At 38.2% G+C, this 23026-nt stretch overlaps 1 protein-coding gene across 1 annotated transcript in view; it reads left to right on the top strand.

The window, feature by feature from the left end:
* ARHGAP21 (Rho GTPase activating protein 21) overlaps positions 1–23026 on the top strand; it is a 135468-nt gene that overhangs the window by 94727 nt on the left and 17715 nt on the right. Inside the window, 5 exon segments of the mRNA XM_047065806.1 lie at positions 1319–3215; positions 15284–15460; positions 15611–15713; positions 20518–20554; positions 22674–22799. Coding sequence (XP_046921762.1) covers positions 1319–3215; positions 15284–15460; positions 15611–15713; positions 20518–20554; positions 22674–22799 — 2340 coding nt within the window.

Below are 23026 nucleotides of genomic sequence, written 5' to 3'. Positions count from 1 at the left end.
TCCTTGCTTTTTAAGTTGTTTTATAGAGATTTGTAATCAGCCCACCTATTAAAACTGTAAGTTTGCTTAGCGAAATCCCTCCATAGTGTTAATCTTACTAATTTGCAGAATGTGTTTGTGATGTATGGTTTTCTTTCTTTATTTATTTTTTTGTTTTATGTTTGGTTTTCTTTTGAATCCTGTGCATAACTGGTATTAAAACATAACATTTACCTGTATGTGTATTTTTTTAAGTATCTCACCCTCTCTGTTTCCTTGGTACTTTGCTGTTATGTTTGTGGCTGCACTTGGGCTTTGCAAGCTGTCTGATGCAAAGGCAGGATGTGATGATAGACATGAATTTAAGCTTGTTTTGATTAGGGGAGGATGTGTAACATGATACCACACCTCACTGTCTCAGATGCTGACATAGTCCTCAGTTATATCAATTGGTTCTGTTTTATTGTGTCTCTGTCTTTAATTTCAGTTATTTTGAAGTTTTAAAATATATTGCTAGCTAATTTCACCAATAATGGATAAAAAATAATTTGAGCTGCATGCCTGCCTATTAGTAATAGAGAAATGTCTCCTTATAGTAAGAGACCAAATAAATTTGTGCAATATAATTTTGCATTTGCTTAAAATAAATAAAAATTATGTACAGAGAGATGAATTACTTTTCTCATATTTTGGGGTCTTTAATATACATGCTTAATTTAAACATGCATATTTTCTCTGATTTTAAATACTAAAATATTTAGCATGGCTTAGGACTTAATTTATCAAAATGGATTATTTTTAAGGACTCAGTAATCATGAATCTACAAGACACTGCTCAATATGTTACATTTAATTTATGCTAGCAGTGGTGCTTAAGATAAAAAGGCATTTGGCTAAGATTTTTAATATTTTCACCTTCACTCTGGCAAAAGATCAAAATGTTCTCTGGCAAAATGATCAGAATGTTGCTGGGATTTATCAGGCAGCCATGTAACCTGTCAAATGCTGAAAGATCATCAAACTTGACTGGGGAAAATTTTAGAAGCAACAAGGTTGTATCTAATTGGCTAGGGGGAAATTTGGTATGTTTCAGTCTTTTGAGAAAACAGGCAGTTGTCATTTCTATTTGTTGCAAATTCTACAATTTATTTGATTTCTGAAAGACTAGCCCTTTTCTGAATTTGTGGAGCATCCTTATGTTGTGTTTGCATGCTTGCTTTAGCGAATGTCACTTAGGAAGAAGGCAGGGCATGGTAAAATAAAATAGTGCATCGCAAGAATGGAAGCTGTTGTTCTTTCTGTGAATTTTAAATGACGCCTTTTTCTCGTTTCCATGTAGGCGTATTCTCAAGATGCCTACCTGAAAGGCAATGAAGCCTACAGTGGAAATGCCCGCAATATACCTGAACCCCCACCAATTTGCTATCCCTGGCTGCCATCTGCCCCTTCAGCCATGGCACAGCCAGTTGAAATCTCTCCTCCAGATTCATCATCGAGCAAACCACAAACCACTACGCCAGTACTGACGCAGCCTGGCAGGGCCTATAGAATGGAAATACAAGTGCCTCCATCACCAACAGATGTTGCAAAGTCCAACACAGCGGTGTGTGTTTGCAATGAAAGTGTAAGGACTGTCATTGTACCTTCTGAGAAGGTTGTAGATTTGTTAACTAATAGAAACAACCATACAGTTCCTTCACATAGAACTGAAGAGGTGAGGTATGGCATAAATGAGCAGACCGCTTTGAAAACAGTGTCAAGAACCACGTCGCCACCATCATCAGTTCCCACTGCCCATCTAATTCATCAGACGACAGGCTCCAGATCATTGGAACCTTCTGGAATCTTACTTAAATCTGGCAATTACAGTGGACATTCAGAGGGAATCTCAAGCAGCAGACCTCAAGCTGTGGATTCTCCTTCTGTCTCTGTTAATCACTATTCTCCAAATTCCCATCAGCACATAGACTGGAAAAACTATAAAACTTACAAAGAGTATATTGATAACAGACGATTGCACATAGGTTGTCGGACGATTCAAGAAAGACTAGATAGTTTAAGAGCAGCATCTCAGAGCACAACGGATTATAACCAGGTGGTACCAAACCGCACTACTTTGCAGGTACGACGTCGAAGCACCTCTCACGATCGAGTGCCGCAGTCTGTTCAGATCCGACAGCGCAGCGTGTCCCAGGAGAGGCTGGAGGATTCTGTGTTGATGAAGTATTGCCCACGAAGTGCGTCTCAAGGAGCGCTGACATCTCCGTCTGTTAGTTTCAGTAATCACAGAACTCGTTCATGGGATTATATCGAGGGACAGGGCGAAACCTTAGAAAACGTCAGTTCTGAAGGTCAAATACCCGATTCAAATGGAGAGCGAAAACAGACTTATAAGTGGAGTGGATTTACCGAACAGGATGATAGACGAGGTATTCATGAAAGACCTCGACAGCAAGAAATTCATAAGTCTTTTCGAGGTTCAAATTTTACCGTGGCCCCGAGCATCGTTAATTCTGATAACAGGCGAATGACTGGCAGAGGAGTGGGGTCTGTGTCTCAGTTTAAAAAAGTGCCACCAGATCTGAAAACACTGCAGTCCAACAGAAATTTTCAGACTACCTGTGGAATGTCATTGTCTCGAGGTATTACACAAGACAGGTCACCTCTTGTGAAAGTCCGAAGTAATTCTCTGAAAGCGCCTTCTACGCACGTCACAAAACCATCGTTTAGCCAGAACTCACTTGTCTCTGTCAAAGACCAAAGACCAGTAAATCACTTGCATCAAAACAGTCTATTGAATCAGCAGCCGTGGCTGAGAACCGAAAGTGCCCCGGATCACCAAGTGGAGACGGGGAAACCCCCCTCTTTACCTGGAGCTTCTGTTAAGCCTATCCCTCAGATGAGTGAGAACTACGGCGCTTCGGATTTAGAATTACCTGCCCCTCAAAGAAATCAAGATTTAACTCTGCAAGAGGCTGAAATGCAGGAATCGAATACCTTAGATAATAAAGAAACTGTCATCCTAAGAGAAAAGCCTCCATCTGGCCGCCAAACACCACAGCCTTTAAGGCATCAGTCTTACATCTTGGCAGTAAATGACCAGGAGGCGGGGTCAGACACCACCTGCTGGCTGCCTAATGATGCACGCCGAGAGGTCCATATAAAAAGAATGGAGGAAAGGAAGGCCTCAAGTACCAGCCCACCTGGGGATTCCTTGGCATCAATCCCGTTTATAGGTGAGCTTATTCACAGCCCGTGGCTACTGTGTCAAATATTTTGCAGATCTTTTCAGCAAAGTATTATTTCTAGTTCAACGGGCACAAAAATTGTACGCTCGGATTTTAAAACACTTGTTCTGAATCTCCTGCACCAAGCTAAGACCACAGCCATGAGCTCTTACCCTCAAAAATTATTTCAAGTGACAGTTTGCCTTTTTTATTTTAACATTATGCTCTCAATACTTTTTTTTCTTTTTCTTGAATAAGACAGAATTTCCCTATCTGGGCCCAAGGGACTCAGCAAACCAAATCGTACCTAGTCGACGATAATATCTGAACCGAAAGCCAACTAGAACAGTGTTAATAATTAGTCATCGACCTTTCATTTATGCAGTGCTTTTTACTTTATTATTTCTTATTTCTTTGGCTTGAATGAATAGACCTCCTCGTTGGCAAGTTACTTTGTCTTGGAGTAAATCTTGGGATAGGTTTGGAAAAATTACTTAAATTACAAGCATGTGCCCCAATATGGAACAGCTGTTATGTTTACTTAGGCTTTGTCTGGTCCCATGCACCCTAGATATATTCTCCACAATGCAGCCAGTGTGGTGTTTTAAAAATGTAAATCGGGCATCTGGGTGGCTCAGTCAACGGTTAAGTTTATGACTCTTGGTTTCTCCTCAGGTCATGATCTCGCCATTCATGAGTTTGAGCCCTGCATCAGGCTCTGCACTGTGCAGAGCCTACTTGGGGTTCTCTCTCTCTCTCTCTCTCTCTCTCTCCCTCTCTCTCTCTCTCTCTCCCCCCTCTCTGCCCCTCCCCAACTTGCACAGTCTCTGTGTCTGTCAAAATAAATAAACTTAAAATAATAAAGTAACAGTGTAAATCAGATCATTCCACTCCTCTGACCAGAAACCCCTGTTTACTTTCCTCATTACCCAGAATACAATTTCAAATCCTTCCGTGGCCTGCAGGGCCCTCCGTGATGTGCCCCACAACACCCTCCACTTCTCTGATCACTTCTCTTGTCCTCTGTGCATGTGTAACCCATCATCAGCCACCCCAGCCTCCTTGCCCTTCTGGAACATGCCAGGCATGCTTCAGAGCCCTAGCACTGCCAGTTCCCAGCCCTGGAACACATTCCATAGATAGTCACAAGACTCCCTCTCTGCATTTGGGTCTGTGCTCAAGTTAGTACTTTATCAAAGCAGCTTTTCCTCACCAGCCTGTCTAAAATAGGTACCCCCCCCACACAACATACACAGAACCTGACATTCTCTATCCCCTTAAGCTACTTTATTTATCTTCATACTGCTTGTTTCCACTTGACATGTTTTATATTTTTTACTACACGTTTCTCTGTAGAGCTAAAACATATGCTACATGAGAGCCAGGATTTTAGATCTGTTGTCTACGTCTGTAATCTCAATACCTAGAACACTGCCTGACATGTTCAACATGATATTTGTTGAAATAATAGGCTAAGGATAATGTTTGAGATGATGGTTAAATGTATAGCAAAATAAAAAGTTCTCATCATAGTTACTATGCAGCTTTAACACACATAATCTGCTCACAGGATTATCTTGTATGTCTTTAGAATTACCTTTCCCTAATAATGAGAAGTTTAAGCTATAGAGAGATTAAATAACTTCCCTGAAGTCACACAATTAATAGACAGTAGAGACTGACACTTGGCCCTCTGACTCAGCCTCATCACAGAGCACAGCTCCAGAGGACACCATTTATATAGATGCATTGTGAGGAGCGCCCCCTGGAGTTGTGTGATGCAGGGGCCTTCTTTTGAGGCCACGGCCTGTACTCATATCCTGTTACCCCATAAGTTCATGAAGAGTTCTCCATAATTTTATAGTATATTGTGCTTCTCTTTGAGCAACATTTCAAGGTTTTTTCTTTTCTAGAGAAACTTTTTGTTTTAATGTTTTTATTTAATTTTTAGAGACAGACAGAGAGTGAGTGGGGGAGGAGCAAAGAGAGGGAGACACAGAATCTGAAGCAGGCTCCAGGCTCTGAGCTGTCAGCACAGAACCCGATGTGGGGCTTGAACTCACAGTCGGACGCTTAACCGACTGAGCCACCCAGGCACCCTTCTAGAGAAACTTTTTAAATCGACTGAGCTATTGGACAGTCAGGCGACACTATCAGAATCAGCTTTTTTTTTTTTTTTTAATGTTTGTTTTTGAGACAGAGAAAGTGCACGTTCGCGTACGCGAGAGGTGGGGGAGGGGCAGAGAGAAAGGGAGACAGAGGATCTGAAGTGGGCTCCTCGCTGACAGCAGAGAGCCCATTGTGGGGCTTGAACTCACAAACCTCAAGATCATGACCTGAGCCGAAGTTGGACGCTCAGCCAGCTGAGCCACCCAGGCCCGCAGAAACCTTTTCAGAAAGTTCTGTGTGACTTGTGTTTTTTTATAAATATTATATATTCAAGTTATAAACATTGCAGGGAATCTCAGCCTAAATTGTACTCAAATTTACATCCATACCCTTAAGTCCAGGCTCAGAGAATAGAACTTTGCCATAAATGGAATCTTATACATCATCTAGATATTTTTAGAAAGTAACTGAGGACTAACGATTGTTTTATGATTATTTTTAAACATAAAAGTCCCTACAACTTGTGGTTTTATTTGATAAGCCTATGAGATTATACCAGAATAATGACATCGTATTTTCTTCCTACTTGATAAGAATAATATAATCAGATTATATTGGAATAATAAAAAATGTGCTAGGTATATCTTTTAATAGTTCTTCCTAGTTATCTATGCACTGAATAAATCAAAAACTCAGTTGTGAGGGGTGCCTGGGTGGCACAGTTGGTTAAGCATCTAACTCTTGATTTCAGCTCAGGTCATGATCTCAACAGTCCGTGAGTCAGAGCCCCTTGTCAGGCTCTGTGCTGACCTATCAGAGCCTGCTGTGGATTCTCTCTCCCTCTCTTTCTGCCCCTCCCCTCTTGCTCTCTCTCAAAAATAAATAAACATTAAAAAAAAATCCACTGCTATTGAAGAGAGAACTTTGACTAATATATAAAATAAAAATCCTTATAATTCTATATGCATATGGATTTAGAGACATTATTAAAATAAACTATTTTGTTTAGTCGCTATAAATAAAAATGCTCAACTTACTAGTTCTGATCACATTCTCCTTTAAGTACTTTTTAGTACAATTTCATACTTACCTCCTAAAACCTTAATATGTAGCATATGGTTACTGTAGTGTGTAAGTTATACCATAACCAGTGGAATAGGGCAGGATAACAAACTGAAATACAAACACAGTATTTATTTCCCTATGTTTCTATATGTAAATGTTGTCCACAACACAAGAATTCTTTTTTTTTTTTTCAACGTTTATTTATTTTTTGGGACAGAGAGAGACAGAGCATGAATTGGGGAGGGGCAGAGAGAGAGGGAGACACAGAATCGGAAACAGGCTCCAGGCTCCGAGCCATCAGCCCAGAGCCTGACGCGGGGCTCGAACTCACGGACTGCGAGATCCTGGCTGAAGTCGGACGCTTAACCGACTGCGCCACCCAGGCGCCCCCACAATACAAGAATTCTTAAAAGTTTCTATGCCCTGGTGGAATAATGCCAGGCCTCCTGAGTTTTTAATTGTATGCTGTTGGAAGTAAAGGCATTGAAAAGAATTGTAATATTTATCTAATTTTTAGAACATAATATCAAAAGTATAATTTCTTTTGCTTAATATTCTTGCCTTTTTCTTTTTAATGTTTATTTACTTATCTTGAGAGAGAGAGAGAGAGAGAGCGAGCGAGCATGAGCAGGGGAGGGGCAGACAGAGAGCAAGAGAGAGGATCCTAAGCAGGCCCTGCACTATCAGCACAGAGCCCAATGCGGGGCTCAAATAGGGCTCAAACTCACAAACTGAGACATGACCTGAGCCAAAATCAAGAGTTGGACACGTAACTGACTGAGCCACCCAGGTGCCCCGATATACTTGCCTTTTTACTGCAAAAGGTTTTAGCTCTTCAGTAACCCAAATCCTGCACTCTCACCTTGGAAGTCCAAAAAGTACTTATTAGAGACTGTGTTGTTGAATAGATAAGTAACTGATCAATGAAAGAACTTTTAGATTTCATTAAGTATAAGTTCTGTAACTTAATATTGACATCCTTTTATCATTTTAGAGTGTTACCTGACTCATACGTGTTTCTCTTTCCAATCTAGTTATTTTTAAAAATTTGATATATATATTATAAAAGTGGGATAGACATCAGCACTGAAATGAAGTAAAATAGACTATTTGCAGTGTTTCCCAGTATATTTTCAGGGAACATTAATTCCACTTGATTAAGGAGAAAAAAAGAAAAACGGATCAAATAAATTGAGAAATGCTGGGTTTAAATAGCTATACAAGTTTTATTTGTCTTTCCCATAGACTCTTAGACTCATTGATGTGCTACTCTATATTTTCTAGGTAGGTAGGATATAATACAATTTTTCTCAGAAATATTTGACCATGAGCCCTTTTATTTACAGTATCCCTGTTTAATATATCATAAAACACTTTGGAGAATATACTTCATGGTATTTCATGGAACATTTAAAGGGAAGAAATCAAGATTTGCTTTTATATTATCATACTCGAGAATCTTAATTTCTGTGATTTTAATAATTATTTTTGGGGGGCGCCCTGGTAGCTCTGTTGGTTGAGTGTCCAACTTCGGCTCAGGTCATGATCTCGTGATTTGTGAGTTTGAGCCCCGCGTCGGGCTCTGGTGCTGACGGCTTGGAGCCTGGAGCCTGCTTGGGATTCTGTGTCTCCCTCTGTTTCTCTCTCTCTCTCTGCCCCTCTCCCACTCATGCTGTGTCTCTCCCTCAAGAATAAATAAACATTAAAACAAATTTTTTAAAATTATTTTTTGTTATTTGAAAACATTATAAATGAATGCAAAAAATAATAAGTGCCTTGGCTTTATTCCCAAAATACCAGAGAATGGAGCCAATTCATTTATTTAGTTATTTATAATACAGAGCAAATGATAAGTCTTACAGAGAGAAAGTCTTCCAACATTTTGTTACAGATTTATTGTTTAATATTTCTTTCGGTTCACAAAGATTTAGAGAAGTGAAGAAAATAAACCATTTTATTTGTTCTTAAATTAGGAATATCAGTCATTGACGGTAATTTGCTTACCCCCCACCCGCAGTTTATAAAGCTTCACAGTAAGTACTGAAAATAAATTTTGACTTCTTTTACGAGTAAACACAAAACACAAAATGAGTAATGAGCTCATAAGTAATTTGACATCACGATAGTAGGACTTCAGACGTATTCTACCATGTGGACTTTCTACATTTCTTTATACTACTCATATAATTGTTGATATAAAGAAACTATAGCTGTATTACCCACACTCAGATTTCATTTCAAATATATTTCCCTTTTTTTTTTTTTTGCCATATTTCTAATACCCCTTCTTGTTCTCACCCCAAAGCTGGCCAATATGCATGTACTTATAGTGTTAGCCTACGTAAAATTGAACTAGATTGGTACAACCTTACTAGTCCTGCCATTTTAAATTTTTTTTTTTTTCAACGCTTATTTTATTTTTGGGACAGAGAGAGACAGAGCATGAACGGGGGAGGGGCAGAGAGAGGGAGACACAGAATCGGAAACAGGCTCCAGGCTCTGAGCCGTCAGCCCAGAGCCTGACGCGGGGCTCGAACTCCCGGACCGCGAGATCGTGACCTGGCTGAAGTCGGACGCTTAACCGACTGCGCCACCCAGGCGCCCCATAGTCCTGCCATTTTAAACCAATTCAGGAGTTTAAAGCTTGTGGGATACACATCTAGATTATAGTGTCCAAAATTTACCCCAAAGGAGTGGGAGTGGGTGACTATCCTCCTATACACCACTTCTCCCTCTGGGAGCTCTAGTTGCCTATTAGAGGCAGTGCACTGAGCACCCAGTCCCTCTTTTATACTAGTACATACTGATACTTTCTACAAAGCAACTAATCTACGAAGAGAAAAACTATACTCCTCATCTTACAGTCTTTTCATATACTAAGATGTGACTCCATTGGTACTTAAAACTTAGATTGAGATTTTTGCTTAGATTAGATTTGCTTAGATTTACATCTCCACTCCCTTTGCTTGAGCACTCACTGCCATGTAGTTATGGCAAGCATGAATAAAGTTTTCAAAATTCTTCTCACTTCTTAGTCTTTTAAAACATCTATCTCAGGGACACCTGGGTGGCTCAGTTGGTTAAGCATCCAGCTCTTGATTTGGGCTCAGGTCATGATCTCACCGTTCGTGAGATCCACGTCAGGTTCTGCACTGATGGTGTGGAGCCTGCTTGGGATTCTCTCTCTCTCTCTCTCTCTCTCTCTCTCTCTCTCTCTCTTTCTCTCTCCCCCTCCCTCCCTCCCTCCCTCCCTGCCCCACTCTCATGCATGCTTGCTCTCTCTCTCAAAAAAAATAAACATTTAAAAAAATCATCTATCTCATAGGAAGATACAGTATTTTGGTTATTAAAAATAACCAAATCTGAAAATGGCTTTCACAAAGCCAAATGTTTACTTAAATGCATGTCATTCAGCTGATTATTAAAGAAGCTTGGCCATAATAATTCCTATTGTGATAATGAGTTGAATTATTATTTAAAAATGGAGATATTTGAATTAGGTGATGGCACCCCTTATCAGTTTATAATAGGACTTGCAGTTTCAGGAACTCTAGCTATAACTAATGAAGATTTTCAGTAAGTAGAGATCTGTTGCTTAATGATCAGAGATGAGAAATATATGTTAATATATTAGTGGCTTATTTTTTTAAAGTTTATTTTAAGAGAGAGAGTGAGAGACAGAGTGAGAGAGAGAGAGAGAGAGAGACAATGAGCACATGAACAGGGGAGGGACAGAGAGAGAGAATCCCAAGCAGACTCTGTGCAATCAGCAGGGAGCCCGATGCGGGGCTCAAACTCAAGAAACCTTGAGATCATGACCTGAAACAAAATTAAGAGTTGAAGGCTTAACTGACTGAGCCACCCAGGCGCCCCTTAGTGACTTATTTTTTAAGCATCCTTTCTAACCACATCTTTTTAATTTAATGTATGTGGCATTTCTTGAGTGTGCCATTTTTATCAACCCCACAACTTTTCCACCTGATATTCGGGAACTGGTATTGCTGTTAATGAAGTTAAGAAAATTTGCCTAGAGAGTTCCAGTGTTTTTAGAATTCCTTCAGTTCGTTATGGTTAGATTAGATTAAAAACAAAACTCTGGTATTACCAAAGATTAATCGGTTGTTACTTGTTAATACACAAGAAAGAACTTGTGCTTGCCTGCTGAAAAGAGAATTCAACCTGCTATAACCTGTTCATTTCCTTTGATTTAAACTGAGTGGAAGTATCACAGAAGGCAAATAAAAAGGAAGGATAGCTTTCCCATTTGAGTTTCTTTTTAGACAAAGAATACATTAACTTTATTCATTCTCCTTTTCCTTAAGGACAAGGAAAAATCTCAAAGATTTTTAAACATGTATTTTGCTTGAGGTGTAGGTTGACTTTCTAGGTCATTTGTAGTGAATGTCCCTTGTTGTGGAGCATTTTGTTTAATCCATATCTTTAGTAAAAATGATATATATACACACACACGCACACATATGCATACTCACACACTCAGGCTGTTCTGGAAATATGCACTTTTACACTAGTTACCATTTCTTCCAACTCACACAAATTTACTCCTTCCCTTGCAACTACAGTTTATTCCATCTTTGAATATTATGCTGTTTACATTCCTTAAACCCCTCTGTTATTTGGGGAGGGGGTAGGATTACCTCTTGCTAGCAGAAGTGAAATAAAAAGCAAAGTTACTTCAAGAAACTATTTTGCCATAGTCTTTGCCAAAAACTCCAATAATTTCACTGAGTTGCATAAAGTTATTCTCAACTATAATTTTAAATTATAAACTACATTGATGCTATGCTTTCTTTGACTAATTATGTGAACTGTGAGAAAAATTCTTCATAGCTCAGCTTGTTTTAGAAAAGGCCCATTTTGCCAACTCTGTTCTAACCTGCAGCATTGGACAGGAGGTGTTAGGAGTAAAGCTGGTCTGTGAAAGGGAACTAGAAACACACTGTGCTCTACCTTTGTGTCGGTTGGACTTCTCTTGGTTACAAACGATAGAAAGTTTTTTTCATATTAGCTCATGCCAAAAAGGGTTGTCGGCTCACGGTGAAGAAGTGTTGGGGTGGACCTGGTTCTGTGCGTGGCTGGGGCCAAATAGTCAAGTGATTTGTCATCAAGATTGTGTATCTTTTTCTGTTTTGCTTTCTTCCTTCTCAGATGCTTTTTCTCCACATGGTAGAAAAGATGGCCGCTGGCAACTCAGTTTACTGATTTTTATAGTTTTTGTTGCCGGAGGAAGGGAAGAAAAAGACTACTTTTCTCAGTATCTGTATATCAAATCCAATGGAGAGACTGTGTGACTAGTCCTAAATGGATCATATTCTTCACCCTTGGCCAGTCATTGTGGACTCAGTGAGCGAGGGGCCTTGCACATATACCCATCCACAGGATGGGGGTGCTCTGCTGAACCCCACTGAACCCCAAAGATAGAGCTGGGCAGCTAGCAACATACATTCTCTGCAGTCATCTTGCAGATGAAGAGGAACAAATAGGATAAGAACATCATGAGGTGAAAATATTTGCCAGGTTGTGAGATGAAAAACAGCTGTCCTATTTCACTTGGTTTCGTTTTGTTATTTCATTAGTAGTCAGGTTTTTCACAGGATTTTTTTTTCACATTTTTATCAGGCTTTTGTATTTCTTCCATGATTTGTCTTTTCATGTGCTTTGCTCTTCTTCTGTTATGATTTTAGTTTTTTACATTTATAAGAGCTCTCAATATACATTAGGGCTTCCATTTTTTTTCTTTGTTGTTTGAAAAATAATTCTAAGAGTTATTCATCGTTTCACAATATGCTGCCTTGATTTTGTACCACTCTATTTTTCTTGATTTGTGAAATTTTATAGATGTTCTTCTAGAATTTTAACTGTTAAGAAATAACAGTGAAAATTTTTTTATTCATATGTGACTAATCAGTTTAAACATAATAACTTGTAGTATTCTCTATTTGGAAAAAAACCCCAAATTATGGAGTATATATTTTCTGGGAGAATTAGTTATTTATCTATTTTTGGCAAGCAGTATTTTCCGAAACTAAAATAAAACTTTGGACACTCAGGTCTGTCTTTTTTACAGGTTAGGAAACAGTATCGCTTTGAATTTTAATATATAATAATTTCAGAGTCCTCCACCTTTTCTTTATTGTGAAGAGCTATGGGGCCTGTAGTGAATAAAGTCAATTAGGGCCTCATATGTTAAGTGAGTTCTTTATGCAGTTTAGGTTACCCTCAGGGGTTATGCCGCCAGGTAATAGCAAGTCTGGAGCCTTGATAGGTCAGAAGTATGTTTTGTATGCCTTGCTTAACATCTTAATGTTGTATATGATATGCTTAGGACAGAGATGATCCGTTATTTTCACCTGACAGAATCAGTTTGATTATTAAAAATATAGGAATTAGTTGAAAATCTGACAGCACACTGGTTTTCTCTTTGGACAACTAAACAGTGCCCATTTTCTTACATTGAAAAATGAGATGAGCATGAATTATTTTTGTTTTTATGTAATCTATACGTCGGTAATAATGAAAGCAGATATTAAAATTAGGGGTGGCTCAGTCGGTTAAACGTCCAACCCTTGGTTTTGGCTCAGGTCGTGATCTCGCGGTTCCTGGGATTGAGCTCTATGTCAGGCTCCACGCTGACAGCCTGGAGCCTCCTCGGGATTTGCTCTCTCCCTCTCTCTGCCCTAACCCTGCTCACGCTCTCTCCCTCTCTCTCAAAATAAGTAAATAAACATTAAAAATAAAATAAAATAATTCCAATTAATCATTACAGTGGTATTTTTAAAACAGTAGAAAAAGTTCTCACATTTTTACGGAGAATAAGGAATTGGATTTATTAGTATAATTCATAAATGTGGGGTAATGTAATTTTGTGTATTTTAAAAGTATTATCTGGCTTTTCTTTGACTATCTTTAACATAGTAGATCTGTTTATTCTAAAGAATGCAAAGACTAAAATGTGTGAGCACAGTGTTCTAACCTTCCAGCTGGGCCTCCTCCACTCACCCTTGCTCCCAGACCGGCAGGGGTCTGTCCCAACCCTTTTTGCACAACATGCTTAAAACAGAGATTATTTCAACCCAGTGTAATGCAGAGATTTCCTCCAAAGTGTAGTCAGTCAAAATAGATTGAATGCATACCTCTAGGAAGTCCAGAGTCATAAAAAAAAAAAAAAAAATCACCTTTGAAATTTTGTTTAATGCTTAATCCATGAACATTTTGAATTTCATTTCATGTAATTTAGTTTTAAACAAATATAAAAATGTTTTAAGTTACTTTGCAAGGCATGAAATGGTCTTGAAAGATTTATCCCACGGCATCTCCTAGACACTCTTTGACACCTATATCTCACACCACTCTTGTCGATGTTTTTGCACAGAAATCTCTTCAGACTATTAGTACTTATCAGTCCTACATATGCCTGATCATTTCTAAAGAATACAGTATTTTCCCATTTATAACCATGTTTCTGAATCTATAACAGATTGGTGCCCTAAGCAGACCCCATAAGACTAACTTACTGTATAGATATGTATCATTTGAAAAGGTTGGTTAATTTGTGGTAATTTAAGTCATAATGACAGTTTTAAAGAATACTATAATCTGTAGTAAAATTAAATTTTATCTTTATTCAATTGATGTAAAAACCTGTTATTGCCTTCCTTTTGAAAAAAGAAAATTGTATGCCCACTAACATAAGATATTAAATCATCAAATACTTAGTAAGCTTGATTCATAGAGAAATTTTTAAAATGTTCTCTATTGCTAAGATATAAAGAGCTGCTTTTAAAGACATTGTAAAAACAGAAACTAAGCTCAAGGTAGTCAGAATTTATAGATTGTAGGTATACATGTTATAATTTTGTATCATTATTAGTCATCTTGATTAAAATGCCAATTATTAAAATGATAGAGCATTTTTAGAATTTGGTCAAAATTAAAATAGTTCGATCTTTTAAATAAAAAAATCAAAAACCCTTTTTCATCATTATAATATATTCTTTTTTAAATATTTTTTTTAATGTTTATTTATTTTGGAGAGGAGAGAGACAGAGCATGAGCAGGGGAAGGTCAGAGAGAGAGGGAGACACAGAATCTGAAGCAGGCTCCAGGCTCTGAGCTGTCAGCACAGGGCCTGATGCAGGGCTTGAATTCACGAGCAGTGAAATCATGACCTGAGCCAAAGTCAGACCCGTAACAAACTAAGCCACCAAGGCGCCCCTATAATATATTCTTTACAGAGGGTTTTGTTAAGATTTTCTAAGACTGTAACTGTCCTTTCTCATTTTTCTCAAAAATTGAAGGTATACCTGTGTGTTTGTGCACTGGAAAATTTTCGGTATTGATACTCTGAGAGTTAAGCCTTGGCCACATCACCTTGCTTAACTTCCTGAAATGATGGGTAATACATTTAAAATGGGAAAGTAATTCATTTAGGGTAGTGTATGATTATCATTCTGCTTTTTAGGTTCAGGTTCTGAATACCTATGAACTTTGGTATCTTGATTGCCAGTTAATGAAAGTATTAATTGGTTGGTAGAAGAAGCAACTTATTTAATTTTTTGGACCACACTCTCAGAATTATTTGGAACTACTAGAGTAATTATAAGATTTTTATCAGACCAAGTATGTCATTTATTGGTGATTTAGTGGTTAAGTGTTAAAATCTGTATCTGGTTTTTCTTTAATAATAAATGCTGATTATTGATCATTAAGTCATTTAACATTCCAATATTTCCTTTCTTTTTATTTTCTTAAATTTTTGTTTTATAAAGTAAGCTCTAAGCCCGGCATGGGGCTCGAACTCACAACCCTGAGTTCAGTAGTCACATGCTCCACCGACTGAGCCAGCCAGGCTCCCCTCCAATATTTATCTTCATTTTATCTTCTAGATGAACCAACGAGCCCCAGCATTGATCATGACCTTGCACACATCCCTGCTTCAGCTGTCATCTCAGCCTCCACTCCCCAGGCACCCCAGGCGCCCCAGGCACCCTCCATAGCAACGGTCCCGCCCAGTCTCACCACGTCGGCTCCTTTAATTCGCCGCCAGCTCTCCCATGATCAGGGTATGTTTCAGTGAGTGGCTGTGCAAACCATCTCTGCTTTCTCAGTTTTTCGCTTAGAATGCTATGGCATACTGTGATCTGTGATCTCTTCTCTAATAAGAGGATCTGGAAACCACTTACAGATGTCTAAATGTTGGATTTTAATTACAGAATCTGTCGGCCCTCCCAGCCTGGATGCCCAGCCCAGCTCAAAGACTGAAAGATCAAAATCCTATGATGAGGGCCTGGATGATTACAGAGAAGATGCAAAATTGTAAGTCTCAAGCATATCATTTTAAGTATCTGTTTGTGGGTGTTCAGCATGATTGTGACATATAAATACTGAATTTTAATGATTTCCTTTATACTTCCTAACTTTATATAACATTAGAAATACAGACAAAAAATAAAGCAAAGTTGTTATTCAGTAATATATTCAGTTGAGTTTTTAAAATTAATGTTTAAAAATCAGTAATACACAAACATAATACAAGCAAGATATGTATTAAACAATCACTGCTACTCTAGGCCTCTAGCCACCCAGTTCTCTTCTCAGACATGACTATGTTACTGTTTTCTTTTGTATTATTTCAGAGCTATTCTATGTATCAAATCACATACACATGTTTACATAGGCTCCTATGTGTGTGTGCACGTATCCTAATCACTTATAAAAACAAGTGATAGATGCTATACACACTCACCGTGGAGATCATCCAGTGCATATTCCTGGCTCACTTCTTCATGATTGTTTCATTTTCCATTGAATGGCTGTACCAAAATCTATCTAACTGGTATTCTACATTCTATTAATAGACATTTAGATTGATTGAGCCTTCTGCTACTGCAAACAATACTTCAGTGACTATATTTGTACATAGTTCATTTAGTGCATAAGTGAATATGGTTGGAAGAGAGATTGTTACATCAAGGGGTGTGTATTTTTTTATATTAATATGCATCATGCATCGTCTGCTGCTCTCCATTAAGCTTGTACCAAATCACAATTCCACCAACAGAGTATAGAAGTGTCCCTCCTTCTCCTCACCAGCACATGTTACTTCACTTCTGATTTTTCTAAATCTGATGGTATCATATTGTAGTTTTTATTTGAAAATTTCTATTAAATTAATTCAACATCACTTCGTATATATTTAAGAGGTATTTATATTTTCCTGTGAACTGCTTCTTCATATCCTCTGCCCATCTTCCTACTGGTTTTCCTGATTGGCTTCTGGAGGCTCTTTATATAAAGGAAACGAGCTCTCTTCTGAGATAAGTGTTGTTAAGTCTTTTCCCAATTCAGTGTTTTTCATCTGATTTTCTTAAGTTCTTTTTATTTAAACTCTGCAGAACTGTTAAACTTTTTCCTTGCAGTCACACTTAGGATTTTTTCTTTTTTATGGCCTTCGGATTTGAGGTCATACTGAAAAAGCCTTTCTCTCCTCCAGAATTACAACAAAATTCTTCCATGTTTGCCTCTCAGATTTATGTTTCTCTTTTTCTTTTGTGTATTTGCAACTTTGACTCATCTGGAATTTATTTTATTCCAATTAATGAGATAAAGGGCCAACTTTATATTTTCCAGTGTCTCTCAGTTGTCCCCAGAACAATGTTTTTCCCACTGATATTTCATCTTTATTATATATTAAATTATTATGTATATTTAGTTTTATTTTTAGCCTCCTTTCTGTCCAGTTGATTTATCTATCTACTCGTGTACACCAGATTCTGTTAATTGTGGTGGTTTTATGTGGTGGTTTTATAATGTATTTATCATCTGGTAAGGCCATTCTCTCATTACATTATGTTTTTCCAAATTCTCCTGGCTATTTTTGTTTATTTTACTATTTGAACTTTAAAGTCAATGTTCTAGTTCTTAAATTTTTATGGATATTTTTAATGGCACAGTGTTTAATTTCTAAGATTAACTTAAGGAACATTGACATTTTTATGATATTGAACCTTCGGTCAAAGAACAATTTGTCATTTTTTATAATAGTATTTTTGGAAAGATTCTCTGAGGCTTCCATTTGATTATTACTTATATTCCAATAAAGTCAGTTCTTCCTGGACCAACCACATAGGGGAAGTTTACTGTGAGGTGTGGCCGTGGCAGTGGTCCAGGCTAACAGGAGGTTTCCTAATGATGCAGAGTTGAATTCGTGACCTATTTTTGCCTTCACTTTTTCCTCCCTGAAAGATACCCTGTACCAACTACACACTGTTCCCTGCAGAGATGGCCAGACTGTGTGTTTCCTCCTTCGTTTTCATAAACCCTGATATCCGTGGTGACGAGCGAGGCTCCTGTCACCAGCTCTGGCACCCGGTTTCCCACGTTCCAAACAAGGGAAGGTTTTGATCTCTCAGTGAGCAGCGCACTGCAGTGTTGTCTGAAATACGCCGCTAGGGGTGTCCTCTCTTCCGGTATTCATTCTTTTCTTCACTGTGTTTAACCACCTATCTTCATGTATATATATATTGTAGTTCAGAGTTACAGGTGTCTCCTGATACTGGTCGATGAAGTTTGCGTATCTATTTCTAGCGATCTTGTTCAGGGCGGTTTGAAAAGGAACGGGAGTGCCATCTTCAGTCCCATCTTACAATCAAATCCTTTTTTTTTTTTTTTTTTTTTTTTTTTTTTTTGCTTTGTGAACATTTATTATGTGCTATGCAATGTTCTGGGGCATATTACATATATTATCACTGATCTTTGTAACAGCTCTTTAAAGCAGATGCTATTGTCTCTCATTTATGATTTTTTTAATTTATTTTTTATTTTTTTAATATGAAATTTGTTATCAAATTGGTTTCCATACAATACCCAGTGCTCATCCCAACAGGTGCCCTCCACAATGCCCATCACCCACTTTCCCCTCCCTCCCACTCCCCATCAACCCTCAGTTTATTCTCAGTTTTTAAGAGTCTCTCATGGTTTGCCTCCTTCCCTCTCTGTAACTTTTTTTTCCCCACTTTCTCTCCCCTCGGTCTTCTGTTAAGTTTCTCAGGACCCACATATGAGTGAAAACATATGGTATCTGTCTTTCTCTGTGTGACTTATTTCACTTAGCATAACATTCTCCAGTTCCATCCATGTTGCTACAAAAGGCCATATTTCATTCTTTCTCATTGCCAAGTAGTATTCCATTGTGTATATAAACCACAACTCCTTTATCCATTCATCAGTTGATGGACATTTAAGCTCTTTCCATAATTTGGCTATTGTCTGGAAAACCTCCAAAAGCATTGAGGTTAAAGAATACCCTACTAAAGAATGAATGGGTCAACCAGGCAGTTAGAGAAGAAATTTAAAAATATATGGAAACAAATGAAAATGAAAATACAACAATCCAAACACTTTGGGATGCAGCGAAGGCAGTCCTGAGAGGAAAATACATTGCAATCCAGGCCTATCTCAAGAAACAGGAAAAATCCCAAATACAAAATCTAACAGCACACCTAAAGGAAATAGAAGCAGAACAGCAAAGATACCCCAAACCCAGCAGAAGAAGAGAAATAATAAAGATCAGAGCAGAAATGAACAATATAGAATCTAAAAAACCTGTAGAGCAGATCAATGAAACCAAGAGTTGTTTTTTTGAAAAAATAAACAAAATTGATAAACCTCTAGCCAGGCTTCTCAAAAAGAAAAGGGAGAGGACCCAAATAGATAAAAATCATGAATGAAAATGGAATTATTACAACCAATCCCTCAGAAATGCAAGCAATTATCAGGGAATACTATGAAAAATTATATGCCAACAAACTGGACAACCTGGAAGAAATGGACAAATTCCTAAGCACCCACACACTTCCAAAACTCAAACAGGAAGAAATAGAAAATTTGAACAGATCCATAACCAGTGAAGAAATTGAATCAGTTATTAAAAATCTCCCAACAAATAAGAGTCCAGGGCCAGATGCCTTCCCTGGGGAATTCTACCAGACATTTAAAGCAGAGATAATACCTATCCTTCTCAAGCTGTTCCAAAAAATAGAAGGGGAAAGAAAACTTCCAGACTCATTCTATGAAGCCAGCATTACTTTGATTCCCAAACTAGACAGAGACCCAGCAAAAAAGAACTACAGGCCAATATCCCTGATGAATATGGATGCAGAAATTCTCAACAAGATACTAGCAAATCAATTCAACAGCATATAAAAAGAATTATTCACCATGATCAAGTGGGATTCATTCCTGGGCTGCAGGGCTGGTTCAATATTCGCAAATCCATCAATGTGATATATCACATTAATAAAAGAAAAGATAAGAACCATATGATCCTGTCAATCGATGCAGAGAAAGCATTTGACCAAATTCAGCATCCTTTCTTAATAAAACCCTTGAGAAAGTTGGGATAGAAGGAACATACTTAGACATCATAAAAGCCATTTATAAAAAGCCCACAACTAATATCATCCTCAATGGGGAAAAACTGAGAGCTTTCCCCCTGAGATCAGGAACACGACAGGGATGTCCACTCTCACCGCTGTTGTTTAGAATCCTAAATTTCTTAAAATTAATTTTGAATTAAAAAAAAAACAGCAAAACAACTTTGTACCCTAAAGTGAAATTATTTTGAGTAGTTAAAGCATACCTATCTTTGGAAGCCCTAAGCCTTTTCACTGGCAGCCACTGGTCTCCGTATCAAAGCATCCTGAATGCGGTTGGCAGGAAGAATGGTCTCCCTGCCACATTATCAATCATTGTAACATTGTGGGAACTCTTAATAGAGCATTGCAACTATGGTTAACTGATAATTTATTCTAAAGCCCAGTGTTCAGCCTGAGTGGTTTTTTTCTTTCATCTAAAAAGAAGGATAAACTCTCAAACTTTATGCAGAAACCATTTTAATTGACCAGATCCACTAAGAAAGCTTCTAGCATGGAATCAAAAGTGTAAGTATTTAGAAAATTAGCTGTTTGTCTCATTTGCATTGAACAGTGAGCAATTTAACATGGTAATGATGAAACATCAGCTTATTATTGAAAACTAACTTGTGACACTCAATTTGTTTTTACATCTCTAAGGTGTTTTATGCATTTATGGCAAATATTTATACATTTCTTTCCGACAGGTCCTTTAAGCACGTTTCTAGCCTGAAGGGAATCAAGGTTGGTATTCAATATTTTTAAAATATCAGCAAATGATAAATGTTTCTATTTACCTTAGCTTACTTTGGCTCTTCACAGGGAATTATTGCTATTATCCCATATTCTGTCCCTTTCAGGTGCATTTGGAAAATATTATTTATAAGGTGGTCTTTTCTAATTTCTAAACACATTCATCAATATATATACTTCACAGACATTGTGCCGATTTTTCTCACTCTATCAGTTTACGGCCAAAAATCGAACTATCCAGCCACCCTGTATCTTGCCGTATGCATATTTTTCTTTCCTCAAAATTATCGTTTCACTCCTACCCTCTGCTTTCCTCCGTACAGTTCACCCCGTCCTCTCTCGTCTGTTCTCCCTTCCTACTTTGTTGACAACACACACAGAAGGCTGTTAGACAGGAATTTCCTTGTTTCACATTCTCCAGAAATCTCAGCCATCTTCATTTGCACCCACGGTTTCTGCCTTCGTTACTCTTAAGTATCTGTTTACTGGGAACATGATCCGGTTAAAAGCCTACATCCACATTTCTTTGGATTCTATCACTTTTCCCTTTCTCAAGATCGTTCTCCCCTCTGCAGAATCACTCTTGCCAGTGGCTCATTCACCATCATATGAGCACATTCTACTATTTGCTATATTTAAAAGACAAACAAACCTTGCTTGAATCTACATCCCCCTCTATTTCCTACTCATATTTTCTCTTCCACTGTTCACAGCAAAACTGCTTGAAAAAAATGGCCAGTCGGTCCACTTCCTCACGTCACATCTTTCTCACCCCACACATACCAGAATGACACTGCTCATGCCAAGATTACCAGTGATGTTCAAGGTCCCCAAACTAACGGTTATTTTCGATTTTTAACTTCTTTGATTTTCCAGTAGTATCCAACACCATTTCCTGCTGCCTTTCTAAAACGCTTTCTTCTGCTGGTTTCCATTTCTGCCTCTGCCATTCTAACATTTAAAATGTTGGAGTGTCTAGAACTGGTTCTGACCCCTCTTTCATCTCTATCTGCCCTCATTGCCAACATGATCTTTTCCAGAGACCTCCCACAGTTTATACTGCTAGCGTTGGCCTCTTCCCCAAGCTGCAGCTCATGTAGGCTGCTACCCTTTTGACATCTTTATTTGGGTGTTTAATAAGCAATCAAGGTTTAGTGGCCAAATAGATCTGGGTTATACCCCAGACATGTTTATCCAGTTTTCCCCATCCCACTAGGTCCACTTCACCCAGTTTTCAAGCCCCCAAACTGGGAGTTAGCCTTGTTGCTTCTTTTTCACCCTCCCCCATATCAAGTGTTATTCACTGTACCTCCAGAACACACCCTGAAGCGATAATGATGAATGTACATTCATTAGCTGTACATTCTCCCTGAACTGTTCTTTTTCCTGACCTATCATGGATGGCCCCTTTCCTCCATATTTCATCTTAAATATTCTTCCTTCAGTAGGCCTTGAACTTACAGCCGCTACTCAGTCATTTGTTACAACATCTCAGTTTTCCTTTCCCAAATGGTACTAATCACAATCTGATCATTTTCTTCTTTTTATTTTTTATTCTGATTTGTCTTTGCTCACAAAAATGTGAGCTCTCGAGAGCAGGAACATTATACTATTTCTGTTATTTTTTTAAAGATTAAAAACTTCCTACAGATGACCTTTAAAAAATGATGGCAGTCAATTCACAATTCACGTGTTTTGGTTTTTGTTTTTTTGTTTTTTTTTTTTTTTGCAACAAGACCAGAACATTTTCTAACGGAATTGATAAAGTTGGTATTCTTCAAAAATAACCATTCATTTTGGAACATTAAAGATTTTTTTCAGGGGCGCCTGGGTGGCTCAGTCAGTTAAGTTTCTGACTTAGGCTCAAGGCCATGATCTCATGGTTCATGAGTTCAAGCCCTGCATCGGGCTCTGTGCTGTCAGCATAGACCCTGCTTCAGATCTCTTTCTCTCTCTGCCCCTTCCCCACTCACACGGCTGGCTCTCCCTCTCTCTCTTTCTCCCAAAAATAAACAATAAAAAAGAGTTGTTTTCAGTAAAGCAATTTCCACGTGCAAATATTTATAAAGGAAAAGGATATTTTACTATATTTTCTTGACCTTCTCTGTAGATCATAGACAGCCAGAAGTCATCAGAAGACTCTGGGTCCAGGAAAGATTCTTCCTCAGAGGTTTTCAGTGATGCTGCAAAGGAAGGATGGCTCCATTTCCGACCACTTGTCACCGATAAGGGCAAGGTAGTATGTTTTCTCAGCTACTGCGAGTGTATGGAATGCAGCCCCTGTGAAGTAACGCATAAAGTCTGTACAGATGAGATGGCAAGTTATCCAGAATAAAGAGTAGAAAACATCACATATAAATATCTTTTTCCAGGTGCCTGGGCGGCTCAGCCAGTTAAGCCTCCGACTCTTGATTCGAGCTCAGGGCATGATCTCGAAGTTCATGGGATTCTCTGTCTCTCTCT

Source organism: Lynx rufus, unplaced genomic scaffold (assembly GCF_022079265.1).
Source record: "Lynx rufus isolate CCGP_SWC_20201006 ecotype Redwood Valley unplaced genomic scaffold, mLynRuf1.p SCAF_7, whole genome shotgun sequence".
NCBI lineage: Eukaryota > Metazoa > Chordata > Mammalia > Carnivora > Felidae > Lynx > Lynx rufus.
Note: the sequence above shows the minus strand (reverse complement) of the source record. Positions and strands in the feature narration are given on the sequence as shown.